The sequence below is a fragment of the Cheilinus undulatus genome, linkage group 10, assembly GCF_018320785.1.
Source record: "Cheilinus undulatus linkage group 10, ASM1832078v1, whole genome shotgun sequence".
In the NCBI taxonomy this organism is placed as follows: Eukaryota; Metazoa; Chordata; class Actinopteri; order Labriformes; family Labridae; genus Cheilinus; species Cheilinus undulatus.
Genome location: NC_054874.1, coordinates 6,855,194 through 6,883,080, shown reverse-complemented (window position 1 = coordinate 6,883,080; position 27,887 = coordinate 6,855,194). Strand labels below are relative to the sequence as shown.

General features: G+C 39.6%; 2 protein-coding genes across 2 annotated transcripts in view; one reads left to right on the top strand and one right to left on the bottom strand.

Moving 5' to 3' along the window:
• The window catches only part of zdhhc9 (zinc finger DHHC-type palmitoyltransferase 9), a 50,738-nt gene extending 45,102 nt beyond the window's left edge, over positions 1 to 5,636 (top strand). Inside the window, exon 9 of the mRNA XM_041797768.1 lies at positions 142 to 5,636. Within this exon, the coding sequence (XP_041653702.1) occupies positions 142 to 345 (204 nt within the window). The 3' untranslated portion in view covers positions 346 to 5,636. The remainder of the gene's footprint in view (positions 1 to 141) is intronic.
• Positions 5,637 to 7,093: 1,457 nt separating this feature from the next.
• sash3 (SAM and SH3 domain containing 3) lies at positions 7,094 to 25,472 on the bottom strand. The gene is made up of 8 exons (XM_041797069.1): positions 25,253 to 25,472; positions 20,806 to 20,898; positions 17,282 to 17,416; positions 14,930 to 15,065; positions 11,814 to 11,965; positions 8,812 to 9,024; positions 8,586 to 8,730; positions 7,094 to 7,829 (listed from the first exon to the last, which is right to left on the bottom strand). The coding sequence occupies exons 1-8, from the start codon at positions 25,307 to 25,309 to the stop codon at positions 7,576 to 7,578; spliced, it is 1,185 nt and encodes a 394-aa protein (XP_041653003.1). The 5' UTR covers positions 25,310 to 25,472; the 3' UTR covers positions 7,094 to 7,575.
• Between the last annotated feature and the right edge of the window lie 2,415 nt (positions 25,473 to 27,887).

Genomic DNA, 27,887 nt, shown 5'->3' with positions numbered 1-27,887 from the left:
TTGAAGAAGTGAAAGGGCTCAGACCCAAAAATAGAAAAATAAATATTACTATAGCAAATTAAATGCTTTATTAATGTATGTGTTTATTCCTTTGATGCTTTGCTGTAGCTCAGTTTTTCTCTCTCTGTATTTCCTCTTTAGCATGCTGTCCTCTGCCTTCAGAAAGCCACAGCTCCTCTCATCCCCAACGAGCACACACCTGATGATGCCAAACCCAGCATTGCTGACTCATCAGATAAAAGCCCCTCCCCCAAGGAGGAGCCTTCCCCTGTGGAGAGAGTCCCGCCCCTGGCTTCCCCTGAGACCGACGCTGAAACCTCCATCGCCAAGGACAAGTCCCATTAGCTGCATTAAGGGGGTGGGGTCTCAGCATAAACCCTCCTCCAGGATCCTGTAACATTAATAATCATAATGTGATTCCTGCGCGGGTGACTCTGTTTTTCCTGCTCTACATTCCACCAAGAGAGCTGCAGCAGCTCCTCCTCCTCCTCCTCCATCCTCTCCTCAGCAGACGCCGCAGAGCTGTTTGACTGACACTTGCTCCTGCAGCAGGAGGAGGGGTTTAATGGAGAGTCAGCTGCTTGGTCTGTCTCCTGAACACTGCATGGAAAAGACACAGGGGGAGACGTGCAGAACTCCTCAAGCATCCCCACAGCTCACCTGTGAGCTGCTCTGATTGTTTTCATTCTTTATTTAAAACTGTATGATGACATTTATTGTTAACGGCCAGTTCAGTATACTCCTGCAAGTCTCTGGCAAAGACAATATAACACATGGACATGTGTAAACTCCATACATACGGTTGGTTTCTGTTGTGTGCTCATTACATGCCCTATGCAAGCCATGAGAAGGCTGGACTAGACTAATGAGAAGGGTTGAAGCTGTGAGTCTGTGAGTACACATGATGTTAAGGCAGGAAGAGGAGACGCAAATCCTGAGCTGACGGATCCTTTCAAGTCCAAACCAACCCTGTATTCTGATATTGCTGCAACCAGTACTGTTGTAACATGTGTACATCTTTCTTTACTCTCAAAGTGATCGGATCCAGACCTGTCCTTCCATTTTTATATAATCAAGGATGTAGTGAGATGTCAGTGCGCTGAAATACATGAAACAGTTTAGTCAGAGCCGTGTCGTGTGAGTGTGAAGGCCTGACTCCTGATATTAGACACTAGTGTTAACAGTGCCTTATCAAATGCAACTAAAAGCAGCAGAGAAGCCCTTGTAATCTGTTCAAACTGCTGATACAGTGTTAAAGAAGATCTAATGTTGAGTCCAGTGGTTCCCAACTGAGGGTTTGAGACCCCTTAACAGGGTGAAGGAGGTTGAAATAATTACTCTTTTTTTAATATTTATATTATTGGGGGTATGTGGCATCTCCAAGCATCCACATCAGCTAAGCTACATCCCATATTTGTTTTGTTTGTTTGCAAAGACTGATTCACTACTACTGCCTTTTCTATATCCTAAATCAGGCCTGGGCAGTAGGCTCTTTGTAGATGTCGTCATGCAGCAGCCAAGAACTCCCCTTGGGGCAAGCAGTGATTTCTGCATAGAGACATGCTACTGAAAACACCATGATTAGAGCTGTTTATGACTATGCCGAGTGTTCAGAGTGCCAAAATGCAGACATTCTTAATTCTTAAGCTACTTTAGCATCCCGAAAGTAGTGAAATATTCCGGCAAAAAATAAAAGAAGGTTAAAAAACTTGCAGAGAAATGGCAGCCTCCACCTGGAGGAGTCGCTGGTGTAGTGTTTCACAAACCGGTCTGGTTTGGTTCAGTATAGTTTTGCCACAGTTTAGCTCTGACCTTACCCATGTTTCCTCAGCTAGTGTCCGCATCACCAACCTCCAGTCTCGCTGGTTTTGATGGGAAATCCCTCTCTTAAAGAGATCCACATCATTTGGCCCCTGCTCGGTAGAGCTGGTTGTTTGGCTCCCAAACGGCTCTTCATTAGGTACCAGTTTGGCTTTTTAAATACAGATTAAATAACGACAAAGGCTGGAGGAAAGAAAACTGGTACTCAAACAGGAGCTAGCAGTGGCTTACATTGAAGAGGTGTTTTGTAGCACAGGCTCGTTTGTGAATGCCTACCAAAGCATGTTTGTGACAAAATCAGGTTTTTTATTAACTAGCTGACAAAATGTGTTTGTCTGCTCTTTATGGAAATATTGCAACATTAAGCAAGAAAGAAAATCAATCAAACGTAAATTAGGGTTGGTGGTTTCATGCCATATCACCCTACCCTCCTTTAAATACTACGGTTAACACTACAGCCTAGAATAAATGCTATTAACAGCCTGCAAATGAACATAAAACTCTGTACTTATTCTTGTTGTTTAAAAAGTAACAGAGCTAGTCTGAAATGCTCCTAAATGTTCAGGTATTTTATTTATAGAAAGTAAATTAAAATAAGAATGTTTTTGATTGATATTAGAAAAATGTTGATTTCCCCCTTGAAATAATGTTGACATTCTTACTTAAGGATTAACAGAAATGGCCAGGAATAAATTGTGTTAAAACTGATTATAATTTGTAGATGTATGCAATATGTGAAAGGTAGTAGTCCCTCTTTTTTGGGGTCACAAGCTTCAAAGTTGGGAACCACTGAACGAGATGTCATAAAGCAAAAACTAAGCAAAGCCATTGTTGCAGTGTAAATAGTTTTAGCAAGATAAAGTTAAATGAAACCCTCTCAGCTTGCAGGTGAGGAGGAAAGTTTAGTTTTATTTATTTAGTTAAAGTGTATGTGCAGCCTTTGCTATGAAGCTGCCTGTGAGCTCAATCACTTCCTCCTGTAAATCCCTCCTGAGCCTATCTTCCTCTTCGTCTTCTCCTCCCTCTTTGAAAACTCCTATTAACTCCACTCCTCCTCCTCATTACGTCTCTGCTGTGACAGTCACTACTACAGCACGCCCCAGGCCCCTGCAGCCGACTTTGGCAGGCTCATTATCGCAGAGAATAAAGCCGAGGCAGAGAGAAAGACGTTCAATGCTTTTTTTTTTTGACATTGTATTTCAGACAGAGCACAGCCTGTAGTGTGGCTTCTTTGGAGTTGTTTTGTTTTGGTCACTGGAGGGGACATGTGAGCGAAAGGCAGGGTTTATTCTTGGTATTTAAATGATGTTAGCTGATAGCAAGAGTTTGTAGTAGTGAGTGTTCATATGCGAGACAGAGTCAGTGTTAGTGAATTATACTCGTGTAGAAATTTTTGTGTGTCAACAGCAGAAATAAAATGATTTATTCCAAGACTTAAGGCAGTCAGCGTTTCTGCAGATCTCCTGAAATCTTTAACCCAAAACCAATGGCCAAACAAAGACAGGAAATAAGTTGTATTAGTGTAAAAGCTGAAATATTTTTGATCTGTGTTGAAGCAGTTTGAAGGAAAAATATTGTACAGTTATAAAGTGCACTACTGGGCAGGAAGGAGGATTGACACAACCCATATTATGCTCTGGATGCCTTTGTGTATCACCAGGGGCATGGGGAAATAATATGTTTAGATAAAGTCCACTCCTTTAGGGCGGAGCAAGGGATGGGTGTGGTGATGAGCATGGCCTAGGGTACTGTCCAGGCAGGCTGTAGGGGTTGCCATGAGCCCCTGGGCATGCTGTGGATGTCTCAAGGCCCCAAAAGTTGCTGCTGGTCTCTGGACGTATTACTAGGGGTGAAAAAGCCTTGACAAAAAGATGCCATCTAGCTTGACCTTGGCTACCCAGCGACACAAGTTTGTGTTGACAACATCTCTCACATCTGCCCCATGATGAATGCAAAGCATCCCACAAGCCTGAAACATATGCAAAGTGTATCTGTAGGAGCAGTGTTTGGCCTCTTTTTAAATGGAAATTAGTTCATGCAATTTGCATTTATTCTATTTTGTCCAAGGCCCTAGGCAGACATGCATCTATACAATTTATTTACTCCATTTTCCCATGATGATGAGTTTATTTATCCCATTATCTCAGGCTGACAGTGCCACTTTCTCTATTGCAAGGGAATATTTCCTCATTTTGCAGGATATCAAAGCTTGTTTTCTTGAGGTAATTCTTTAGCTATCCAGAAAACCTAATCTGGTCGCTGTAACAGAATCAATCATAACTTATCATGCTGACATTACCCAAAATAATGAGGGGAATTTAGACTATTTGTTTGCTTAGTGCTTTTGCAACTGGGAGGATTCAAGATCGATAAGTTGAGATCTTGAGAAAGCAACTGGAAATGATTTGTTACCTCTAGGGAGGTGACGGTATCAAACTCTCATGGTATGATAATACCTTGGTATTAAGTCCACAGCATGGTATTTATTGCGGTAACAAAAAAAAAAAATCAAAATCAACAAATGAAGACTTGGAAAAAAGTGATGGCAGCATTTATTAACAAACAGTTGTACTTTGAATACTACAATATGTGCAAAAAAAGGTGTTCATTAGGTTTGAAATATCTATTTTATACTTTGGCGTGTTCTCTAACCTTCTAAAACCTTTATTGTCCATCACTGAAAACAACAGTAGGTTTTGGGGATTTAGTCACTGACACACCCTTTGCTTTGTAGAGCCCTTGGTGTGTTGTGGTGAAGTAGGATTGTGAACGCTTTCTCCTCACATCTTCACAAATCTTTTCAGGGTGATGTTTTGCCAAGTGGCTCCTCATGTCACTCGTATTCCCCATCAAATGTGTCACCGCACTCAGACAGTGTCTGCATATTGGTTTTTGTTTGTCCGTCAGGGAAACCAAAATGCTTCCACACGTCAGATTTAAAAGTCGCTGGAGCCTCCACAATCCCACTCACCACTTGTAGTATACCCACCATTTTTGCATACCCATCAAGGATGATGGGTATGCAAGGGGTGATGGTAACTGTAGCTCCCACTTCCCTTCACTCTGTTCTACTAAACTACACTTTTTGCCTTGCAGACCTAACGTTTGAACCGTCACGTCCATGACGGTATAGAGACGCTTCTGTTACCATGATACCGTGAAATCAACAATACCATTAGATCTCTAGTTACCACAGAAAAAAGGAGTAAATAAAATATATGGAAGCACATCCACTTAGGCCTTATGTACAAAACTATTAAAAAAACCTGCAAACAGGCAAATCTCTGTCTGTTGATCCACTCTGAGTGAATCCTCTTCCTTCTGTTTACTGCCCCACACCGAGGGTAATCCTGGAAAGTGTGCAGCGATGTTTTTCCTGAAGACAGGAATCTGCTGAGTATTTGTTCTTAAAACTTCCAAATGAAAAACAAAGATAGGTTTGTTAAGTTTTTATGGAAGCCTTCAGAGACGGTTTGGTGTACTTGGTCGCTTTGCATTGCTGTCAGTGAGAAGCAAGAATGTATGTGATTGATATTTACTAAATGAAGGGACGTTTGTGTTGAAACTGTGTTGAAAAAGCAGATTTTAAAGGGATGGTTGAACCTTGAATTTTGAGCTCTGAAGGTTTCCAGGCGCTGGAGCTGAGTGTAGCTCTTGTATGTATGAACTGTTAACGCCATGATGTGGTCAGATCTGAATGCTCTGATCAATCTATTACATAATGTATACAGATACAGTAATATATCATTGATGGAACTCTTTATTTATGTTCACTTTGTTTAGTATCAACACTGTGACTACATGTATTTCATTCAATTTACTTCACTTCTTTTTACATGATCAATGTGTCTGGTAAATAAACAATATTGTCTTATTATTATTTTGTTTGATGGATGTCACTGCTTCTCACTTTATCCACTGAGGTTGAAAATTCAACAGAGGACTTCTTTTCTATGTGCACATAGATGTATTCCTCATTATTAGTCACTTGGGTTAAGTCCCTTCAGAATCTTCCTGCAGCCACGGTGATGTAAAATAAGTGTATTAAGGGTTTTTTTTTCTTTTTTTTTTTGTATGACAGGTCACTGATGAAACCCCAGGTCAGATAAAACATCTCTGAAGTTGAAATGAAGTTGAGAAAAGAAGAGAAGTGAGAAGAGACAAAGTCAGTTTTCCGGCTCAGATCTCTGTTATGATACTTTAAATGATCCATAGACCACTGTGGCTGATAGATTTGGCAAATTTACCTCACAATGAACCAAAAAAACAGAATTTAACTGACTATTAATTTTTAATGAAGGCAGTGACATCGGCTAACAACAGACTGTACTGAGATGAACTGCTCTGTGATTTTATATTGTTGTAGCATTAGGGGGGCAGGTTAACTCCCCACTGTGGGCTGATGACATCACCAGCCCACTTGTATTTGCCCCGCTCAAATTAAACTCATCCAGGAAAGAGGTGAAAAACTTTCTAACAGCCTTAATCCAAAATTCAGTCACATGTAGATCTCAGTGTTTTCACATGTTCACAGCAACCTTATTCCAACATATCTAGAGTGTTAAAGGGATATTTCAACATTTTGGCAAACTTGCCCATTGCCATAATCCCTATAGTCTTAGTAATAGGTTTGTTACCTTTAGTTGTGGGTGCAAGCTATTTTTAGATCGGCGGGGCTGAGATGGGAGCTGCTCAGCCAACACTATGGAGTCTTAAGGTAATTCTGGCTTTCCCTCATCAAACTTATCAAATACACAATCCAACAACTCCACAATGCTCTCGAGGACAAGTTGTGACCTGCACATTCACCACGCTATGAAATAATCACGGAACATTACGAGACGGAGTTGTTTTAGAGGCAAATGCAAAGCCAGAACTACACTCCTGACGCGGCTGCTGGCCGAGTGATTTCAAAAGCGGTAAAAGTGGTTTACTCAAGACAGTAGTTCAGAGTATTGGTTTCATGTGTTGTAATGTTACATAATTACACATTATTATTTCATAGCATGGTGAATGAGGTCTTAGTGTCTAACTTTACACAGTTGACCTTACCATTACCAGTCAAGCAGGCTTTTCTTTTGCTAGACTGGTGACCAATCTGCTTCAAAAGTTAATGATTCCTTCCTTGTCTGAAGATTTACTCTTCCACCAATTTCCTAAAAAAATCAAGCCTGTATGTTTACTCCAAATTCGTTGACAAATAGCCGAAACCCACCAAAATCACATCCTCCCACACCTAGGTGGAGACAGTAAGTTGTAGTATTACAGTCAAAACAGTTGAATTAAATTTTATTTAGGATTAATTTACATCAACATTCAGTGTAATGTACCGCACAAAAATTTATAGCACACAATCCAAAGTTTCAGTTCAAGTTGCACAAAACACTAAAATATTTTACATTCATATTGTTCAAGACTGCACCACATGTAAGACAGTAAAACATGTAAGAACAGGAAAATTTAAATGCTTCATTGATATCTTACAAAACAATGGAAACAAATGTAATGACAGCAGAAACAGGTTTCATAGTTCATGTGATAAAAACTGATCATCAAACATCAAAACAAACTGTGGCAGATGGAGACAGATTTACCATCTGATCAACAGTCCCAGCAAACTTAGAAACATCCTATGTACACTGTTTCAGCCTGATTTGTTTTTTTTCTATAGTTAACTCTTTAAGACGTAACAGTTTAATCGTTTAAAACCTCAGTCCACAGACTCCATGCATTCTAGGATTTGTATTATTTTTCTCATGAGTCCTCCTCCACCGTCAGCTCCTGCAGCTGCTCCTCTATAGCGTCCAGCTGTTCTGATTGGTTCTCCCCTTCCTGCTCGTGTTTCTCTTCCTGGTTCGTCTGCTTCTCTGCTGCCTCAGTCTGGAGTTCCTCCTCCGTCTTTGGTCCGTTCTCCAGATTCTCTGAGCTCTCGAAACAACCTGAGTCTCTCGGCTCTTTGGATTTCTCCTCAGATCTGCGCTCTTCTTCAGGCTCTGACTCCTCCTCAGCTACAAGGGGGAAAGAGAATCACATTTTAAACCAGAAAGACAAGCTAGAAGCCATTCTTTATTCAGTAAGGGCTCTGAGAGATGCTTTACTGTGACTTTAGTCACTTTCAAACATGACAAGTCAACATGTCTGCTCTAAAGGAGGTTTTTTGGTTAGAACTGGATGATTTTTGTCTATATTATTGGTTTGAATTGTTGACATTTAGAATCTACATTTGTATTTAAGATGGTGTGAAAATAGTGTATTTAACTGCCTGCTAAGGAAAACAGTTTTCCAGGGTAGCATGTGTCTGGACTTAGACACATTCAGCTCCAGCCCTGCAGACAATGTTTGTTAAAGCTTTATTCAACAAAGATCTATTGATAAATATTGATCTCAGTACAGTAAACCATTTGACATATGATGTGAACCAAGATTAAAGTGAAAGTTTAAGCAAACAGCGAAGACAGAAACACTTTCTTACTGCAGACGCTGCTTGTAAGAGAAAAAGACGTTGACTTGTGAACATACATGTCTGCAGCAGCACGCAGAGGCCTGCAGACTGAGATTTTTTAAGCTTAAAGACAAACTCTGAGCGTGACACAGAGAAACTGAGCCATAGAATGTTCCCACATTACCAAGCTGAGGTGGAAAAATCAGATGGCATATAGCTCCCCTGTTAGAGATATTTTCTAAACTGTGAAAGCTGATGTCTGAGAGGTGGTGCAGTGTAATTATTCATGAGATTATCACAGCTCCGCTGTGTGTGAACTTACAGTCTCTCAGCAGCTCCGAGGCGTTCAGGATCTTGGAGCGCTGCTCTGGGTCGGTGATGTTCAGCTCGTTGAGGTGATACTCTTTCAGACCTGCAAAGTCCTCCAGAGTCTGAAAGCCGTGCATGGACAGCAGAGAGCTCAGCTCCTGAAACACAGAAACATTGAGGTGAATCTTAAAGAATCTGACCTCTCCAAATATCTTTGAAACAAACAGAGAGTGGCTCACATTAAGGCCCATGCTGTCCAGCACCTCCTCCAGAGTTTTGGGTCTAGATTTGTCTTTGTTGCTCTTGCTGTTGCAGCGTCTCCTCCTGGTCGGGGGGCTCTCATCGGGGAGCAGGTTGACGTAGATGAACTTAAAGGAGCCCACTTTGTTGTTGAGCTTTCCTGTCCAGGTCCCCACAGGGGGCTTCTCGATGATGTGGATGATGTCTCCTTTCTGTAACAGAGGTGACGCATGAGCACAGAGCTTAGTCATCATGATGATGAGAGGAGGGCGAGCTTATTTTCCCTTTTATTCCGGTAGTCTTCATGCTGGTTATGGGGTGGGATAGCAAGGTGGAAGCCTTTTGTACTGAGGAAAAACACCAGAGGCTGGCTAAATCTGTCAGAGACACACATCAGGTCTCCAAAAGAATATGGGTAAATGTGTTACAGTCTGACGAGACCAAAGTAGAATGTTATTGACTTTCATTCTTATGAAACAGAAAACTGCACATCACTAAAACAAGAGCATGGTGAAGCATGGTGGGGGCAGCATGAGTGTCATTCTTTAGGGCTGTTTTTCTGTAGTTGGAGGTTTATGTACAGGGAATTATGAACATGGCACTTTACCCTCAGGTGTGTTTTAGAAAGCTGGATAAATTTATTTTAGCTTCACCAGAAGGAGATAAAAGTTTTGGACTGACCCAGTGAGAGCTAGGACCTGAATCCTGCTGAAAATCTGTGGGATGACCAGAGGAGAGTGATGCAGAGTGAATGCTCTCATAATGTTTTTTTAAAGCAAATTCAAGACCTACCTTTTCAGTCTGGCTTTAACCTAAATTTGATACCATCTTATTCTCTGTCAGTATTTTAGGTAGTATCTCACCCTATTTTAATCTAAGAATTGTCTTTTAGTAGTTCATTGTCTTATCAGAATTTACCAGGATGAGTTAGGGTTATTGATGAGGTTTTTTTTATTTGCTTTAAGGTGACATATTATGCAAAATACACTATTTCAGGCTTTTATAAAAAAATATATGCCCCTGGCCTGTCCACAATCCCCCCAAGAATTAGGAAAATCCCCCCCTCCCCTTCATTTCCATTAAGCCACATCCATTTCCTGAGTGGGGCATGGCCAGGGACGGAGTCAGACAGCTTAGTAACATTTAAAGCCACAGACAGAAACAGCTCATTCTGAGCAGGGCTAAAACAGAGGGGTCTTAGACATGCAAAAATTCAATACTGGAGTGTTTTTTCGGCAACAAACTTCACAGGCACATTCTGGGGACCTCTGAGACCAATATAAACTTGCCTTAAAGGGGTAAAATGTGTGACCTTTAAGCAAATTTTATTGATCTATTTTACTTTTATTTAATCGTCTTTTTGTTTTATTTTATTTTATTGTTTTATTTCCTTTTATGTTATTTTGATTTTACACTTTTGCCTAACCTCCAGTACTTCCTCATTATGAATCTCAAGAGCGTTTCCTCAGTTCCTGTTCTTACACAACACTTTATTCATGACGTATTTTCCAGTGGAGTGTTTGGACACCGTAGCAGAGTGGGGTGGGTTGAGAAAATGTTTCCCTTCATTTAGTTTGTTTGTATGAAAAGCACTAAAAAAAAAAAAAAGAAAAAAAAAGGTATAAAAGCTATTCAAAAAAGAATGTTTCAAAATAGATTTAGTGGGGAGGTCATTCTAGAGTTTTGGAGCTTAGACTGTGAAAGCCCTTTGTCTAGTACTACCGGATCAGCTGATCTGAGGTAAAGCTTGGTTCATAAGGGCTGAGGGAATCAATAATATATGCAGGAGCCTGGCCATGCAGAGCTTTGAAAGTTAGTGACAAAATACCAAAATCAACACAGAGGTTTACTGTGAGCCAATGTAATGAGGCAAGCATCGGTGTAATATAATGATGCTTTCCTGAACCGGTTATCAGTCACGCTGCAGCAGTTGGCACTAGCTGAAGAAGGTATAACCCAGGGAAGCCTGGGATATACTTTCATTGCATTGCAAAAATCCAACCGGGATAAAACAGATGCATACAAAAACTTATATAAGTCATTAAGGATAGAAATGATGTAAATACAGCTATTAATTGAAGATGGGGAAGAAATGCCTGGCTTCTGAGCAGTTAGTGTACCAGTTGTGCAAGGGGCTGAAGGTTTCCAGTTATGCTGCTGGCTGTTTTGAGTCAGGAAAACAATAAAATGTCTGTTTTGACATTTAGTTTGAGGAAGTTCAGTAACAGATATCAGAGAGGCAGGTGGTAAGTTGCTGAATATTGCTGATCAGGGGGGATGTAATGGGAGATATATCTGTGTATCATCGGCATAGAAGTGGTGTTGTAGGTTGATATTACTAATGATTTGACCCCAGGGAAGCATGTAAATGGAAAAAGGTAGTGGGTCTAGGATTGACCCTTGAGGAACACCATATTTTAAACAGCACACAGATGATGTGGAGTTCACAACAACAATGAAAAAATTTATGATTAGTGAAAAAGTTATAAATTAAATTGAAAGGTGCTTCAGTAAAGAATTAATCTGCACATATTCATGCAGACAGGTTTTTATTTCTTATATTTTCTACTGAATTGTATTTGTCATAAGTTACTTAAAAGGTGTAAAAAGTTCTTAAAGTATATCTTAACCGAATTTTTTACACCACAAAATAGCAGCATTTCAGCAGGAATGTGTCGACTTTTTAGAGCCCTTTGTATAACCTCATACTCGTCTGAACTGACTGCACGATCAGCAAGCATTAAAATGACTAAAACTTGTTAAGAAGGAAATAAAGAAGAGAAAAGCTGAATTCCACCCAAAATTTCAGTAACCTCAAACAGACTTGGTCCCTTTTAGCACTGCTGTGTAATTAGCAAATGTTAGGTTATGTCACACTCAGTCAATAAAGGGTCATGAACTTTAACCTCAGACATAAAGAATATTCAAAACCACCTCTTTTGTTCTCCAAAGTAAACAAGCTTGACTAGACCAGACAGACCAAGACCCAAATCAGACTCACTTGAAGTTTGAGTGACTCCACGTCGTATGGGCTGGGAGTGAAGTCAGTGTGGACCAGAGCACGACCACAAAAAGGTCCATTATAAGAGTTCTCCTCCAGCCTCATGCTGTCCCTCTGACAGTAACCGCTGTCCAGGCTCTGCCTGTCACTGTCTGAGGAGGGCAGAGAGAGAAACAGTCAGATTCAGCATGCTGGTACTTTAGATCAAACTTAAGATCTTTGTGCCTTTATTCTTATCATCATACGTCAAAGATGCAATATACTGTGAATAAAGTTATCTTGATTTTTTGCATGTATATTAATAACTTTGTTCAAATAGGAATTTAAAACAAATGCTTTGACAAATGCAGCAAAAACAACGGGACAAAAGAGCAAATCAGATGACAAAATGATCCAAAAACACACAAAGCAGACAAAACAAAGGTGCAGCCAATATGAAGTTAGATCAGAGCATAGAGATGTAAAAACGCAGTAGGATGGGAAGAGTTACAAGGGTTAAAGCAATAAAAAAGCCATTAAAGACAATAAATGAGATGCGGAGAAACATAGGCAATTATAAAAAACAGTCAATCTGGAAAAGCCACTAATAAAAGAGAAATAAAGGAAATAACATGAAAAAACATCTGAAAACAACAATTAGATACAATAAATTTTAAAGACTGTACTGTATAAGGCAGTAAAAAAAGTTATCACAATAAAATAAGTCCATAAAAGTGAGTTTGAAAAGCTGATGGGTGATAAAACTGAGGTTATAAAACTGCTGTACATATGCTTGACAGTGTTATTCAGAATATGTCTGAAAAATAAAGAGTTGTCTTTTCTCTGCATAATTTTGCAATTCCTCCATCACTGAGAGCAACTCTGGAGGTTTTGGTACCTAAATTCCCAAAATGCTTTGTGCAATGTAAACACTAAGAATGCTGAAGTTAGTGCTGCATTCAAACATATGTTTTTTGTCATTAAACATGCATATTGCTGGGACCTGCTGCTTCATTATAAAACTCTGCCTCTCTCTTTGATTTCATACATCTGTCTCAGTCTCAGTCCAATCCGTCACCAGGCAGAAGAAAGTAGGTCAGGACAGCCAAAAAAGGAGCTGCCTTGCTTACTAAAATATGCATCCTTCCTGATGTAGTGGGATGTCCTGTTACTTTCACAGCACTGTTTATGAAACACACAGACACATTTTAAAGTCTATTCCGGTTCTAGAAATGGTAAGAAAGTGTGTTATGAAACACGGTCTAGAGATGGTTATTGGATGAAATCTGGGATAAATTTTATTTTCGTTTATTTAGTCCATACTAAAATATAAGCCTCATTAAAACATGCAGTAATTTCTATAAAACGCAGTTCTAATGTTGCACTCGGATACCAGATTACTCTTTAAAACATCTATTAAAGCACATTTAAGTTCAGGTTTACTGTTAACCTTCATTTTTATCAAATTATGCATTTTTTTTTATTTATGTTTAGGATTCAATTACAGCAAAGAAAGGACAGTCTTTGCCCCCTCCTGATTTTTCTTCTCTTTTTTTTGCATGTCTGTCACACTCGAATGTTTTAGATCATTAATCAAGTTTTGATATCGGACACAAATGACAAGAGTAAACAAAACAGTGCGGTTTTAAAATTATGATTTCATGTAGTAAAGGAAAAAAGCCATCCAAACCTCCCTGGCCCTATGTGAAAAAGTGACTCCTGCCTTAACTGAATAACTGGTTGTTCCACCCTGGTGGCAACAACTGCAAGCAAGTGTTTGAAATAACTATGGCAGTGTGTCTTTCACATCACTGAGGAGGAAATTTGACCCACTCTTCTTTGCAGAATTATTTTCAATTCGGCCACACTAGAGGATTTTCCAGCATGAAGAGCCTGTTAAAGATCATGCCGAAGTATCTCAATCAGATTTAAGTCTGGACTTTGACTAGCCCACTCCAAAACGGGATCATGAGCGCTTGAGCTTGAGATCCTGAACTGAGGCCCCGGACATTCTCCTTCAGGATTTTCTTGTAGAGTGCAGAATTCATGGTTTCATCAACAGCAGGAAGTGGTCCAGGTCCTCAAGCAGCAAAGCAGCCCCAGACCATCATACTACCAGCGTCATGTTTGGCTGTAGGTATGGTGTTATGGATGTAATGGGACGCACATCTTCCAAAAAGTCCAACTTTTGTCTGGTCAGGCCACAGAATATTTTCCCAAAACTCCTGGGGATCGTCAAGATATTTTAATCAAATCTGAGGCGAACCTTTGTGTTCTTTTTGGTCAGCTGTTTTTTTTTCTCCCATCGTGCCATTTTTGCTCAGTCTTTTTCTTATTGCTAAAACATGAACTCTGACCTTAACTGAGTCAAGTGAGGCCTGCAGGTTTTTAGATGTTGTTCTGGGTTCCTTCCTGACCTCCTGGATGACTCCTTGATGTGTTCTTGGGGTAATTTTGGTAGGCTGGCCACTCCTGTGAAGGTTCACCACTGTTTCAAGTTTTCTCCATTTGTGGGTAATGGCTCTCACCATGGTTATCTGGAGTTCCAAAGCCTTGAAAATGACTGTTACCCATTCCAGACTGATAGATGTCAGTGACTTTCTCATCTGTTCTTGCATTTCTTTAGACGCCGCCATGATGTGTTGCTTTATGAGATCTTGTAGCCTACTTCACTTTGTCAGATAGGTTCTATTTGAGGGATTTTAACAGTCTGGATGTAATCCGATTTGGTTGTGGCTAGTGAAAGTGGACTCAGCTTTACAAAAAATGTGGTTAAGTACAGTTAATTCATGATTTAACATGGAGGGCAATTACTTTTTCACATAGGGCCAGACAGGTTTTGATGGCTTTTTCCTTTAATAAATGAAATCGTCATTAAAAAAAAAACAAAAAAACAAAAAAAAACAAACAAAAAAACTGACATTTATATTTACTATGGTTATCTTTGAGTAACATTTAAATATGTTTGGTGATCTGAAACATTTAAGTGTGACTAATTTGCAAAAAAAGAGAAATCAGGGAGGAGGTAGATCATTTTTCACAGCCCTGTCTGTATCTGATAAAATCTTCAGGAAATGTTTACCAAATCAGATATTAGAGACCAGAGTCTGGTTTATCATGCATGGCTGTTTTCTTACTTCCTGAAAGCTGGCGGCTGATGAGGCTTGGCGTGGCATCCTCTGACCCTGAGGAGCACACAGACGTCCTCTGTCCTGCGCTCAGATCTGGTAGAAAATCCGGAGAAACGGGGGACAGCTCCTCTCCGCTCTCTCCCTGCAGACACAGAGGAGGATCGAGCAGGTCAGAGATCAGATCAATTCACCTTCAGTTCACTCGGCTAATCATGTCGCACTGACACCGGAGGTCACAAAATAATGAAGCTGGACTTCGAAACGTTTTTTTTTTCTTTGGAAATGTATAAAAAACACAAATGCCACATTTTGTAATAAGGCCTGGAAGCAACAAAAAAGACAAAACACTGTTATAACTTTTGTCAGCTAAAAACCAGATCGTCTTGTTAGAGATAAGAAGAGTGAAGTGAATTCAGCCTTGGGGTTTTAGCAATTAAAGTTTAGAAAAGAATTAAATGAAAGCATTTGCAAAAACAATGAAACAAGATTGTCTGTATCAATAAACAATGGAATAAAAGTGCTACACTTAGTTATATTGTTGAAAAAAGAACAAAGGTCATTTATCATGATTATTCTCCTTTATAATGGGTTAGTTGTTTGGTCAATGGATGTCAGTAAAGGTGTCAAACTGCCAGCTGATGTTTTCAAAAGTCAAGAATGCTTCATTTGTCAATGATTTATTTATTTGCACTTGAGTATGATCGACATAGTAGCATAGCATATGCTAAAAACTATAATATGAACAGCTGAGAAAAAAAAACAAGATCTGAGCAAAAAAATCAGCATTAAGACCTGCAGTGTGAATGTAGCTTATGTCAGTGGTTCCCAAAGTGGGGGAAGAACTGAAAAGGGGGGCGCCCAAAAGGGCTGTAGTCATGACCACACTATCCCAAACCAAGACAAACCAAGACTTTGGGGAGTCCAGACCAAGTTGGTACCAAGTCCACAGTAACCAATTAAAAAAACAACTATCCTCTTGTCAAAAATAAATCCTTGTATTAAAAAGCCCTGACAAGTCTGCAAATGTTTCAAATATCTGAAAAATGCATTTTTTTTTAGATTTGTCAGGTGAATGAGGCCTAAAATAAGTGTTAAGAGGTATTCATGACAAGAAATAAGATGGACTGGTTCGTGAGTCCATAACAATCAGTTACCTAATAGCAGCTGTTTAAATTCAATTGCAAATTTATTAACTAGGAACAGTTCATTAATGATGTCGAAGGATAGCACATCAGTGGTGGTCTCAACTGGTCTTGATGGAAATTCCTGAGTCTGGCCAGGCCGAGACAAGACTGAGTAAAACTGCTCTCAATTCCCAGACAAGTCTGGTCTTGAGTACCAGAACACTAGCGCCATATGCCTTTCGATAAAACAAAAGTTTTAAAAATGATTTCAAATGCTATATTTGTCCTTTTAATTTTTTTTCAAATGTATAAAATTAGTTTTTATTCTTGTTTCCTTTAACCTTATGGTTATTATTTTTTAATATATTATTATTATTATTATCATTATTATTACTATTATTATTAGCATCTTTGTTATTTATTTATTTTTTTCTTTTGAAAGAAGGGAGACTGCCGGATTAAATTTTTCATTGTATGGTGTAAGCTGTCATTGTTGTGCACATAACAATAAACTCATCTTATCTTCTCTTAAGTGTAAATTAAGACATGGCCATTTGGTGAGATTTATGCTGAAATCAAAGCAATGTTTAAAAAACTCTTAAAGTGTTGGTCTGCACATGACTATTCTTGAAAATGCACGGCAGTGTTCAGCGATGCTTCAACCACCTTCAGCCTTTATTTTGGGGGTCGTGGGCTTAACCCCTGGTCTTAAGTGACATGCATCGCTTGTAATTTAGCACAAGGAAGGTCCATTTTTACTGTAACTCTTGGCTACTGTATTTACATAAATAACTGTTGTAGTATTCTTACATCTGATTTGTGTTGAAAATATTTTGAACAGTTCTGAGATAAGGGGACCAAAAGTGCAACAATTTCCTCTGAAATCCAAAGTAACATAAAACTGGAGAAAAACCTGGGGGAAATAATTGTATGCAGTTGCAGTGATTATCAATATCTCAGTAAATACACCTAATAAACTCCAGAGAAGCTCTGTCTTTATTTTGACTGAAGAAATAAAAAAATAAAGTACATGCACTTCTTGTCCACTAGATGGAGACATTTATTCCTTTCTATAGAAACAGCAGCGGCTCTATTAAAATGTCAAGCCTTGTTTTTGTGTAAAGCCTACAGATATTTTTTGACCACTTTTTGATGCATAACTTGTGGCATTTTTACACAGATATTTTAATATTCTACTGAGGTTAGTGTTAGAATAAAAGTAAACAGGATTTACCCCTTCCTCAGCCAGCGCTTTCTGCACCATCTTGGATGTTTTGCGGGTCATTGTGCGTGAGATGACGTTGCGCCACTTCTTGCCCAGTTTGCTGCCACTTTTCATGGCCTCCTCTGCTGTGACTCCGTCTGCAACCTGAGATAGAGAAGAGAAATCACTGACTTCTCAACAAACCCTCAGCAGATGTCAGAAGATCTGAAAGCATGCTGTACAAGCTCCTTCTAAACAGGTGAATCTTTTCCAGTGCTCAAAGCAAACTCCTGGGGTGGTACAGATGACAGAGGGAGGTTTGCAGTCTCTCAGAATCTAGACTTTGAGGTAACAGGGTTTTGATTTCACACATACTGCTGATATTACACAAAGTCACACACCTGCTCACACACACAGAGATGCACACACACCTGCCCTCTTTGTGGCCAAGAGCTAAAAAACATTTTTTTTCTGCAGCACAGCTACCCATAACTCTGTGTGCAGTGAAACACTGCGAGGATGTGGGCTCAGTAATGAGAGTTAATGGTGTTTCAGGGTTTTATGAGGCAGTTTGTTACAACAAATGTTCCAGGGAGGACACAGAGGTTGAGTCTTCAGTAATTTCCAAAGAAATATGAAGCAGGAATGCTGTTTGCTTTAGAGACAACACATTAATTCAAAGGGATGTTTGGGAGTTAGATTCTTTGCCAAGACTGGCCCAATGTGGCTCACAGCCTAGAACTGGATCCAGTTAGGATCCCCACCCCTACCCTTGGGCTCAGGCCAGGGTCGAGCTTGAGGGGAGTCAAAAACGTCCCATCAGACATGGTAGAATAACTTTGTTTTACTCTAGATGTGTGAGGTTTTTGGCTAATTTTCTAAACTTTATCCTGCTTTTTCTAACTTTCCTTCCTTGAGACCTACTGCACAGTTTACAAGACGTGCTGCCTTGACTCACAGGTCACATTTCTTAAACTTAGAAGTCTTTTTGAAGCTACACTCCAACAGTTTTATTTATTAAACATTTATAGGCTGTCACTGTTTTCTGGTATGTTTTTGACATGGTGAGGGAGAAAAGCTGCTAAAAAGTGACAATGCCAGCATGCTCGACTCTACAAGCATTAACAGAACTTCTGCCGTGAGGAATGAGTGAGGGAGAAGAAGCACGGAGGGCTGCACGGGGGGCTGCAAGGCGGCGCAGGGATTAGCGCTGCTGCTTCACAGCAAGAAATTTCCTGGTACGCTTCCCAGTCAGGGCCTTTCTGTGTGGAGTTTGCATGTTCTCCACGTGCATGTGTGGGTTCTCTCTGGGTTCTTCAGCTTCCTCCCACCACCAAAGACATGCTCATTAGGTTAATTGATCACTCTAAATTGGTCGTTGGTGTGAATGTAAGCATGCCTGGTTGTTTGTCTATATACGTCAGCCCTGTGATTGACTGGCGACTAGTCCAGGGTGTACCCTGCCTCTCGCCCAATTACAGCTGGGATAGGCTCTAGTCCCCCCGTGACCCCCAACGTGATAAGCGGTATAGAAAATGGATGGATGGAGGAAACATGTGGCACAACTATGCACAGGTGGAAAAAAAAGAAGAAAAAACTTCTATTATCATCTTTTCTAATTAGGGCAATCAAGATTAATCATGTTAATCTCTCCTCTCTCTCTCTACTGTTAACTCTCTATCCCAAACACACTGACAACATTGACATCCATGTCAGCTAGAAGTCACTGGGTAGGAATATTTCCTGTTCATTTATTTCCTTTATTATAGCGAGAGTCAGGGGCATTAGAAAGTCATTTCCGCTGCTTTCATGATGAATTAAGATTCTGTCTGACAGTTTACAAAGGAAGAAAATACCCCATATTTGAGGATTCTGCTCTTGGTTCTGCTTTCATTATGGGAGTTTCTTGAGTTGTATGACCAAAATATCAAACATGTCAGAAATCCATCTGACTAGTCAGGAGCAGCTGGTCAGGCTACAGATGGGTTGTGGTTGGCCGTCGTTGAATGACACACCATCCAACTGAAAGTTGGAGTGACTTCCAAGTGAAGCGTGTGACTCAAAATTCATGGCTGAACTGAATGAAATTTGCACAGTGTTTGCACGGTTTTATTTGACTTTGCAAAGCCAATTGGCCAGATTCCATGTCTGTCATCAGTCAGATATAACTGGGCTCTGCCTGAGAACAGACCAGCATGGAATGAGGCAGTAGCTACAGACGAGGTTTAGTCCAGCTGCAAGCCGGTAGCAATGATTACCAGTGTAGCATTTAACTGGAACTTAGCTACAGTATAAAAGCAGTTTTTTACCAGAACTGGACTACATTTCTTTTTTTAACAAGAAGAACAAAGAATCGCACTGAAAGATTTCTTTTGCTGAGAAAGATATTTTTGCTCTTCTCCCAAATGGCTTTGGCATGAGTTTGCAATAAACCGTGTTTAGCGGTACTGTAAGATGTTGTACAATGGCTATGATTAGCTCAGATGTAGCTACAGCGGTACCTTTATCAGAACTAGACATTTCTTTATTAGAAGAAAAGCAAAGAATCCAACTAAAAGCATCCCTTGGCATAAAATATGTTTTTGCACTTCTCCAGCCAAGGTCAAGCTCAACGGCATCTGTTTTACCATTCACCCCTGGTAATATGGCTGAAGACAGCTGGTGGTTTTTGGACCCAGGGGCTTATAGCAACCCTACCTACCTGGAAAGTACTCTTGGCCATGCTTCCTCCACCCTAAACGTGTGGACTTTTTATTTTTTTCAACAGATTATTATTCCCTAAACCCTGGTGATATGCAAGGACATCCAGAGCACCACCAGGGTTGTGTCAATCCTCCATCCTATGGTGCCCTCAGGTGGCTTGCTCACCACATCTTAATTTTGTCTTAATTTGTTGGCCCAAACATGCCTAAAAGTTCTGCAGAGCGCTGTATTTTTCTAATAAACCGATCAGTAAAGATAGATTATTAAAAGGTGCAGTGTGAAACCTGTGGTGAGTAACTTCTTGGGAAACATATCGCCCCCACAGAGACACAGAGGGGTTTAACAGCTGTATATGGAAATAAAAGTACATGAGATCAAGTGGAAGATGTCTGAAATCTCTAGGGTTTGACCATCAGACTCTTGACGAAATGCTCCCTGCTTCACTGACTGTCTGCCTGGTAATAAGGCTCTGTGCTTGACTAGCTCACGTTGTAGAGGACATCCTGTCTGCATCTGTCTCTGTGCAACGCTTCTCCTTCTTACTTCCTCTCTTCTGCTGCACTTCTGCGCTTATTTCTCTTCTAACTTCCACTCAGACATGGTGATTACTTACAGGAATGGCATTAAAGTTCTGTAAATTTTAAAACTGTGTTAAAACGTCCACCTGCACGTGTAGCAGTCCATTAAATTAGGAAGTACAAACGGTAGACTTCTGTAAAAGCTTTAACTGATGGATATTTGAGCTCGGTGATTCATTTCTTTCTGAGGAACTTCAGAAAGTGCACGAATAGCTACTTCTAGTTTTTGTAATGAGAATGTTCTGTGTTCATAATGATGTTTGTAGGACTTACATGCTCCTCAAAGTGTGGCTCCTTGTCTGCAACAGGAGAGGTGGGTTTGTGCTTCATGAAATCCTTGAAGCTGCTGGACCTCTGCAGAGAGAGCTGGAAGCAAACAAAGAGCTGCATTGGTATTTAGAGCCTTATTCACAATAACAAAGCTATAAGAGGAAAGACAGAGCGTAAACATGCCAGTGTGACATCTGGTGTTTTTTAAATGCAACATGGATAACACTCAAAGGTGTGAATGTGTAGAGGGAAGAAGTAACACCTTCTCATCACACAGTGATCAGAAATAACATCAGGAATGTAGGTCAGTTTATATTTGCATGACGCAGATGGCTCTGTGGCAACTTGTGAAAAAAAAATACAAATTTAACATAGAAATCTTGCAGGAAACACAAAGAAAGTGATCTGGAGATCCATGATAAAAACTTTAGTAAAGATTTTCACACTGGAACAAAACAATGTTTATGTTTAATATTAAACAACATATACTTATTATTTAAGATGAACTCTGGTGTGATATCAAAATGTCTAGATTAGATTAAATTTCCTGTTAAATGCTTTTAAATTCTTTTTCCTCTACTAAGATTTGACCAGAGTAACTGTACTTTTACTTGAATATTATACTCTTGCACTTTTTTCACCTCATTTGACTACATGGTAGCACATATAGAGTGAATAATTCCACATCACATCCATAAGTTAAATGTTTATAACTCAAGGCCAAACATCTCAGAGTTGATTTAAATCCCAAAGTTTAATTTTAACTCCATTCTGAGTGAAATGGTCTTAAGGAACGGTGGGAGTAAGAGGATAGGAAAAGGAGAACTGTGGTGATTAAGGAATCTGACTGCACTTTCCCTAGGTGGATGTTGTAGACGTGACGTATATTTTTTGTGTAAAAACTACAATTTAACGTTGATGGACTTCAAAATTTGCAACCACCGCTCGGTGCGTTCTCTGTGTCGTTATTTGCTGTGAATGAAACGCTAAAACGTCAGAGATATGAGCTCAGATTTTTATATCCTAAAGTCTCTTTAGGAAGAGGAACTGTGACTTTGAACTATTCGAACGGACCCTGTGTCTCTCCTGAGAGGAGGTTTAGGAGAGGAGGGCGGAGCTAACTCCCCACATGACATCATGAGGGGAAAATCTGAGAACGACTTGTTTCAGCACACATTTTCTGACAGGTGGAGAAAGAGAAGGGTGAAAGGGAATGGATTTTTTAATTACCAGTGCTGTTGATTTAGGGCAGCTGAGGCATAAACATTACTTCGGTTAGGGTTAGGGTGGTCTAATAAATTTGTTAAGCACTGTATATTTAGCATAATATATGACTGTTGACTATATATAATGTGGATTGATATAGAAACTTTTAAAGTGTTTCATTTAACTCTATTTGAGTTTATCACAGTTTATTTTTTTTGTGTATTTTACTTTCTTATAAAGGTGTGACTTTTCCTAAACAAGCTGGTTGGAGATCTGTTGTCTTGTTGCTCTTGCCAGTAAGGAAAGATCATATTTTACTATTCAACTCCTCGATAGCTGTTCAGTACTTAAAGTCAACTTTAAATTGAGTGCTTTTTACTTTTATTTGAGTAGATTTACAGACTGGTACTTTTACTTTAATAAATTTTAACTAGAGTAACTGTTACTTGAGTAAAATAGTCATGCATTTTTCCACCTCTGTGTAGTACACAGAGTCAGTGATAGACTAACAACACCTGACAGGTAAGAAGCGTAAGCTGAAATGTTGAAGTTGTAGTGTGACCTGCAGAGTTCCACTGATCTAGAAAGATCTTGAAACCCCAATAAAAATATTAACATCTTTGTCTGTTTGGGACAGCAGGATCTCTGATCAATTCTAAATAGCTTCACATTTGGAAAATATACTTCAATTTATTCATATTGCTATTTCCTAAGTGCCATTGTCTACTATATTAGCATCACCACTCAATTGGGATCTTCAAAGTTAATTTCTGGGCATTTTAGAGTTTAAAATTAATACTAGAAAAGGCTGTTGAATTGTATTAATAATTATGTATATTATGCACACTGTAAAACCAAACAAGTCGAAAATACTCAAAGTATTTTTCATAACTGATTATCTAAAAGATTTTAAGTAGTGGTCATACATTTTTTCTGAGTATGACTAAAGCCAAAATTAGGGCTGTTAAGATTAATCCCATTAATCATGATAAAACTAGGTCCATGCTAAGTGCACTAATCCTTTTTAATCATAGTTAATCTCATGTCTAATCTGGTCTCTTAGAACACTTTGGTTGAACCATGTCAGTTTCTCCCTGCAGCGACAGAGATGCAAAATAAGTCCACCACTGCCCCTTAGCATCTCATTTCACTATAAAAACTAACAGAAAGCTCAGTGTGTATGTCAAAAGTCAACTGAATCTTGTATTTTCTTTACGATCCATAGACAGTTCCTTTTTTTAAGGCAAAGTTTATGTTAGAAACCTTGATCTGCCAATAAAAGCAGGTCTGGATCCAAACAGGAGGTCAATAACCTTAGGTCAAGGCAGTAGGAAAATCCAAAATGACACAAAAAAAAGTTTTGGTCCCAGAAAAAGTGGCATTTTATGATGGGATAAAATGGATATGATTAATCACGATAAACTACAGAAAGCCTGAGATTAATTGCGATTAAAATATTTTATGTTTTTTCACCCAGTTTCAAATATGCAGAACTTATAATTTGCATGTTTCTCATCCTCTGCAATTTTCCCTTAGGTCTTTCACACATTTTAATTTTTGATAACTGTGCCACCCAAGTTGAGATCATTTACCGACAGAAAGGTGTGCTTTCCGAACAAAGCTCCTTATAGAGTTTAGTACATAATCCTTCCAAGTTGCTCTCTGCAGGTGAGACTTCTCTAACTGAGTCAGTAACTACACTCATGGTACAAAAGTGTCAAATGCCAGAGGCATTATGGGTAAACTCTGCAGATCAAGGAAAGATTGTCAAATAATTTGAGTAAAAGGACAAAAAAATACTTAGAATGACTGAGTACCGTTCACTTAAAACTAAAAATGTGTTCTATCAACTTAGAAAAGTAGAGCTGAAATAGCTGTTTTTTTTTTCTAAGTTAACACAACTCATTTTTAACATTTTACTGTAGACTCTTACAGTGTATGCTATTTTTAAATTGCATAATGATGTCTGGGCCCCTATCTACAAGCTCCACATAGATTCTGGGGAATCCCATTTCACAAATGAGCTCTTATGAGTAATCATGATTGATTTTGTCTGCATTTTTTATTGATTTTGTGAATAAACTGAACTGAGCTGAGCTGAATAGAACCAACAAGTCAATTAAATGACAAAAAAGAGGGGGAAGACTTAAATTTCAAGCATTTTGGATTAAAAAGTGTAAATCAATGTGCTGAGCCTTTCTTGCTGTGTCTGCCACATAAAACAGAGTTTCGTCTGCATACGACTCAAACTCAAATTTCAGACAACCTAAAAAAAGACATTTTCCCCTCTTTTAAATAACTCTCCTCCTTCTCCTGACCGCTATGGAAATTCTTAGACTTGTTTTCCATATAACTGCACGTCTCTGTGCCTTATCTTATTGCTGATCAGCCTTCTTGAGTCTTTTTGAAACCACAGGAAACGGGCAAAACTAAAGCAACCGCCAGCAGCCAACCATTGCAGACATGCAGTCAGTGAAGGCTGCTGAAGTTCTCTGTCTCGGTAGAATAAAACAACAGTACACTGAAGGGAACAGATGACCTTTGACATTAGAGGACTCTTTGAGTTCTGCTGAAAATGTCACAGTTTTTCTAAAAACCACAAACTTTCAGAGAAAATCAATCTTTTGTCCCCGCAGATGATCACAGAGCAGAGGCTTGGAGCACTGATGTTCCGCAGCTTCAGATTGCAGAAGCAATAGATGTGAAAACAGATATGTAATGATGAGGTGAGAATTAGACCACATGAGAGGACATGTGGATGGGAATACGGGTACTGGTGTCGAGCGTAGGAAGCTTTCTCAGGGTGGCAGCTCGAGACGAGAGCCCCTGAAGCCACAAAGTCTGCTGTGAGTCAAACTACATCTGCAGCACAATGATTCACCCCGCCAGAAGAAGAGGAACTAAGTGTTTCTAAAAGGGCACAAAGAGTATGTCAGAGCCAGAGAGAAGTTAGTGGTTAAAAAAGTTTAAGACTTAAGAACACACCGAGCTTTAAGTTTGTGTATGTTTTTGTGTGTGGGTTCATTTGGCTTAACCACAAAAGGTTTGCAACCTGAGCAGACATCCTGTGTTGAAAGGTAGTGCACATAGAGACAGCTGTACATGGTGTTGAAATGAAAATATCAACTGTTTCACATCATTAAACAAATACCAGTTCAGAATTACTTTATAATATGAGCATTTATGAGGGCTCATGAGAGAAGTAAACCCTCCTCATCCTCCAAAACACACTTTAAGAAAATACCTTCTTCTTCTGCGTCTGCTCCTTCTCTGAGGCGTTGGAAGGCCTTCGCCTCAGCATCTTCTTCTTCGGTGGTCCTTCAGGCTTCTCCAGACAAAAAAAAAATTAAAAATCCCCAAACAGCGGCTTTAATCAGAGCGGATTTCTGTCACCGAGCTGTCACGACCAGAGCTGTCAGATAAGAAAAAACACAGCAGGAGGTAGAGCTGCTCTCTGCAGCAGCCGAAAGAAAGTACTGAAGCAGAGAGGAAGTCATGTGGCCTCACAGAAACTGAAGAGTCAAACCCTGTTTTTAGAGCACGGGTTTACACACACTTCTGTTTCACAGCCCAGTGTGCCACAAACTCTACACTGAACCAGCACCTATGAAACAGTAACTCAAACTATCCTAACAACTTATTCTGACTTACTATCAGCTGATAAATAGTAAAACTTTGTCTTTCACTTTTCATCTCCTCTCCTTTAGGGTCATTTTAAAGCTACTGTAAGGAATTCTAACTGCATATCAGACAGACTGAAACGAAAATGAATGCCTCTATGTGGCCTACAAAAGCCACCAAGATGATCAGCAGCAGATCTGATCATTTCCATAAAGGTATTTTTAATGCCTGAAACCACTGCCACGGGACAGACTAAGCAAATAGCTACACACTGCAGAAACATACTTTGTTTTGCATCCCATAGAATCTTTATGAGTGATGAATTTGACTGTTAAAAGACAGCAGAGAGCACTGATGGCCTTATGGCTAGTCCCGCATTACAGGTTATTAGTCTGCATTACTCACAAAAGATGCTGCTCCAGAAGAAACTGCTTTTTAGTGCCCTGAAAGTGGGCACAACTTTAAAAATGCCCTCCAAGGTGCCATTGACGTGGGTAAAATTTCACAAAATGCCTCTCTGGCTCCCTGTAACTGGGAAAACACTAACAAAATGTCCCCTTAAAGCAGACGAAATTTGACAAACCACCTTTTCCCTGCCCTGAAAGCGGGCAACACTTTACAATCTGTCCTTTAAGATGCCTTGAAAGTGGGCAAAATTTGTTAAGCTGCCCCTGCAGCACCCTGTAGCTTGGCACCATCTGACAAAATGCCCTCTCAGGTGTCCTTAAAGTGGGAAAAACTAGACGAACTGCCTCTATGGCAAACTGTTAATGAGGAACATCTGACAAAACGCTCTTGAGGGTGCTGTGAAAGTGGGCAAAATTTGACAAACTGCTTATTTTTCACCCTGTAAGTGGGTACCATCAGACAAATTCCCTCTAAGATTCCCTTAAAGTGGGCAAAATTTGACAAACTGCCCCTTTGGCACACTGTTAGTAGGCAACATCTAAAAAAATGCCCTCTAAGATTTCGTAACAGTAGGCAAAATTTGACAAATAACCTCTTTTGTGTACTATAAATATACAACACTTTAAAATATGCCCTCATGGGGGCCATTAACATGGACAAAATTTCCTTCCTTCCAAACGTTCACTTTGGTGAGCTTAAATTGGGCAACATCTGACAAAATGCCTTCTAAAATTCCATAAAAGTGGGAAAAATTTGTTAAACGGCCTCTGTAGCACCCTAACCTGACACGTCAAATGGATGTGCTTCACACATCTGGAAAACCTTCAATACTAAGTGTTTGGGAAAGGCAGAGGCTTTGAAAAAACACTCCGAGTGTAATTGGATGAATGTTCTGACTGTCACAACTTTACAGGCCATCAGAGCAAAAAAACACTTGACATAGCTGCTACTGAGGTGCACGTGCGCAGCTACCAAGGAATAACAAGAACCATAGTGCCTATAGACATGTCAGTACATGACTTTTGTTGTTTTTGAAAAGAAAACAACTCTCCTAAGTGGCTGTGAAAGTGGGCAAAATTCTCAAACAATGTACCATCAGTGGATGAAAACTGATTGGTTTTCTTACTATTTCACTATGAATTCAGGACAACTTTTTGCGTGCTGGATCCCCACAGCATACAGCAGGTGCCCTTCTCCATTGTTTTTGCCCCTGTCCCTCAACCTTCCTCAGCCCGCCACTGCTCTGATGTCACGCAGTCTGTCTGTCCGTCCTTGCCCCTGCCTGGACAGCAAAAGGGGAGGGTTACTTACAGGATGCTAGTACTGCATAAATATTTTTGCAGACAAATACCCTGCTGTAATCAGTGCAGTGCACATTTTGTGCAAGTAAAGATTAGAAATGTCAGTGTTATTTGCCTGAAAATCATTTCAAAGGTGCAGTGTGAGATTGGGAATATCTGACAGATACTAGATTGCAAAGCTCACTTCTTGTGGTAACTGTGGCATCAGTGGAATTTTTTTATGTCATTAGCTCTTTTCATATAAGATGCAAAAATCCAAGATGGCGAACCCTCCCTTTGTATGAATGAAATACTTCTTTTAAGTTAATAGAAAATTAAACTTCTCTGATGCCTTTAATGTTATTATTGTTCCTTTTTAAACTATGTGCAGTGCTTTAAATTGCTCTGTGTTTGAATGGTGGACAAAGATGTTTTTGAAAATGTAGTATGTGTGGATGTGACATGCTTTCGAAATCTCAATTTTTAAAAACACCTGCCTACATGTGGACAAGGCCTAACTGAGTTTAGACGGCCTCAGTCAGCCAAGCTGCTCTGCTGCCTGCAGGAGAT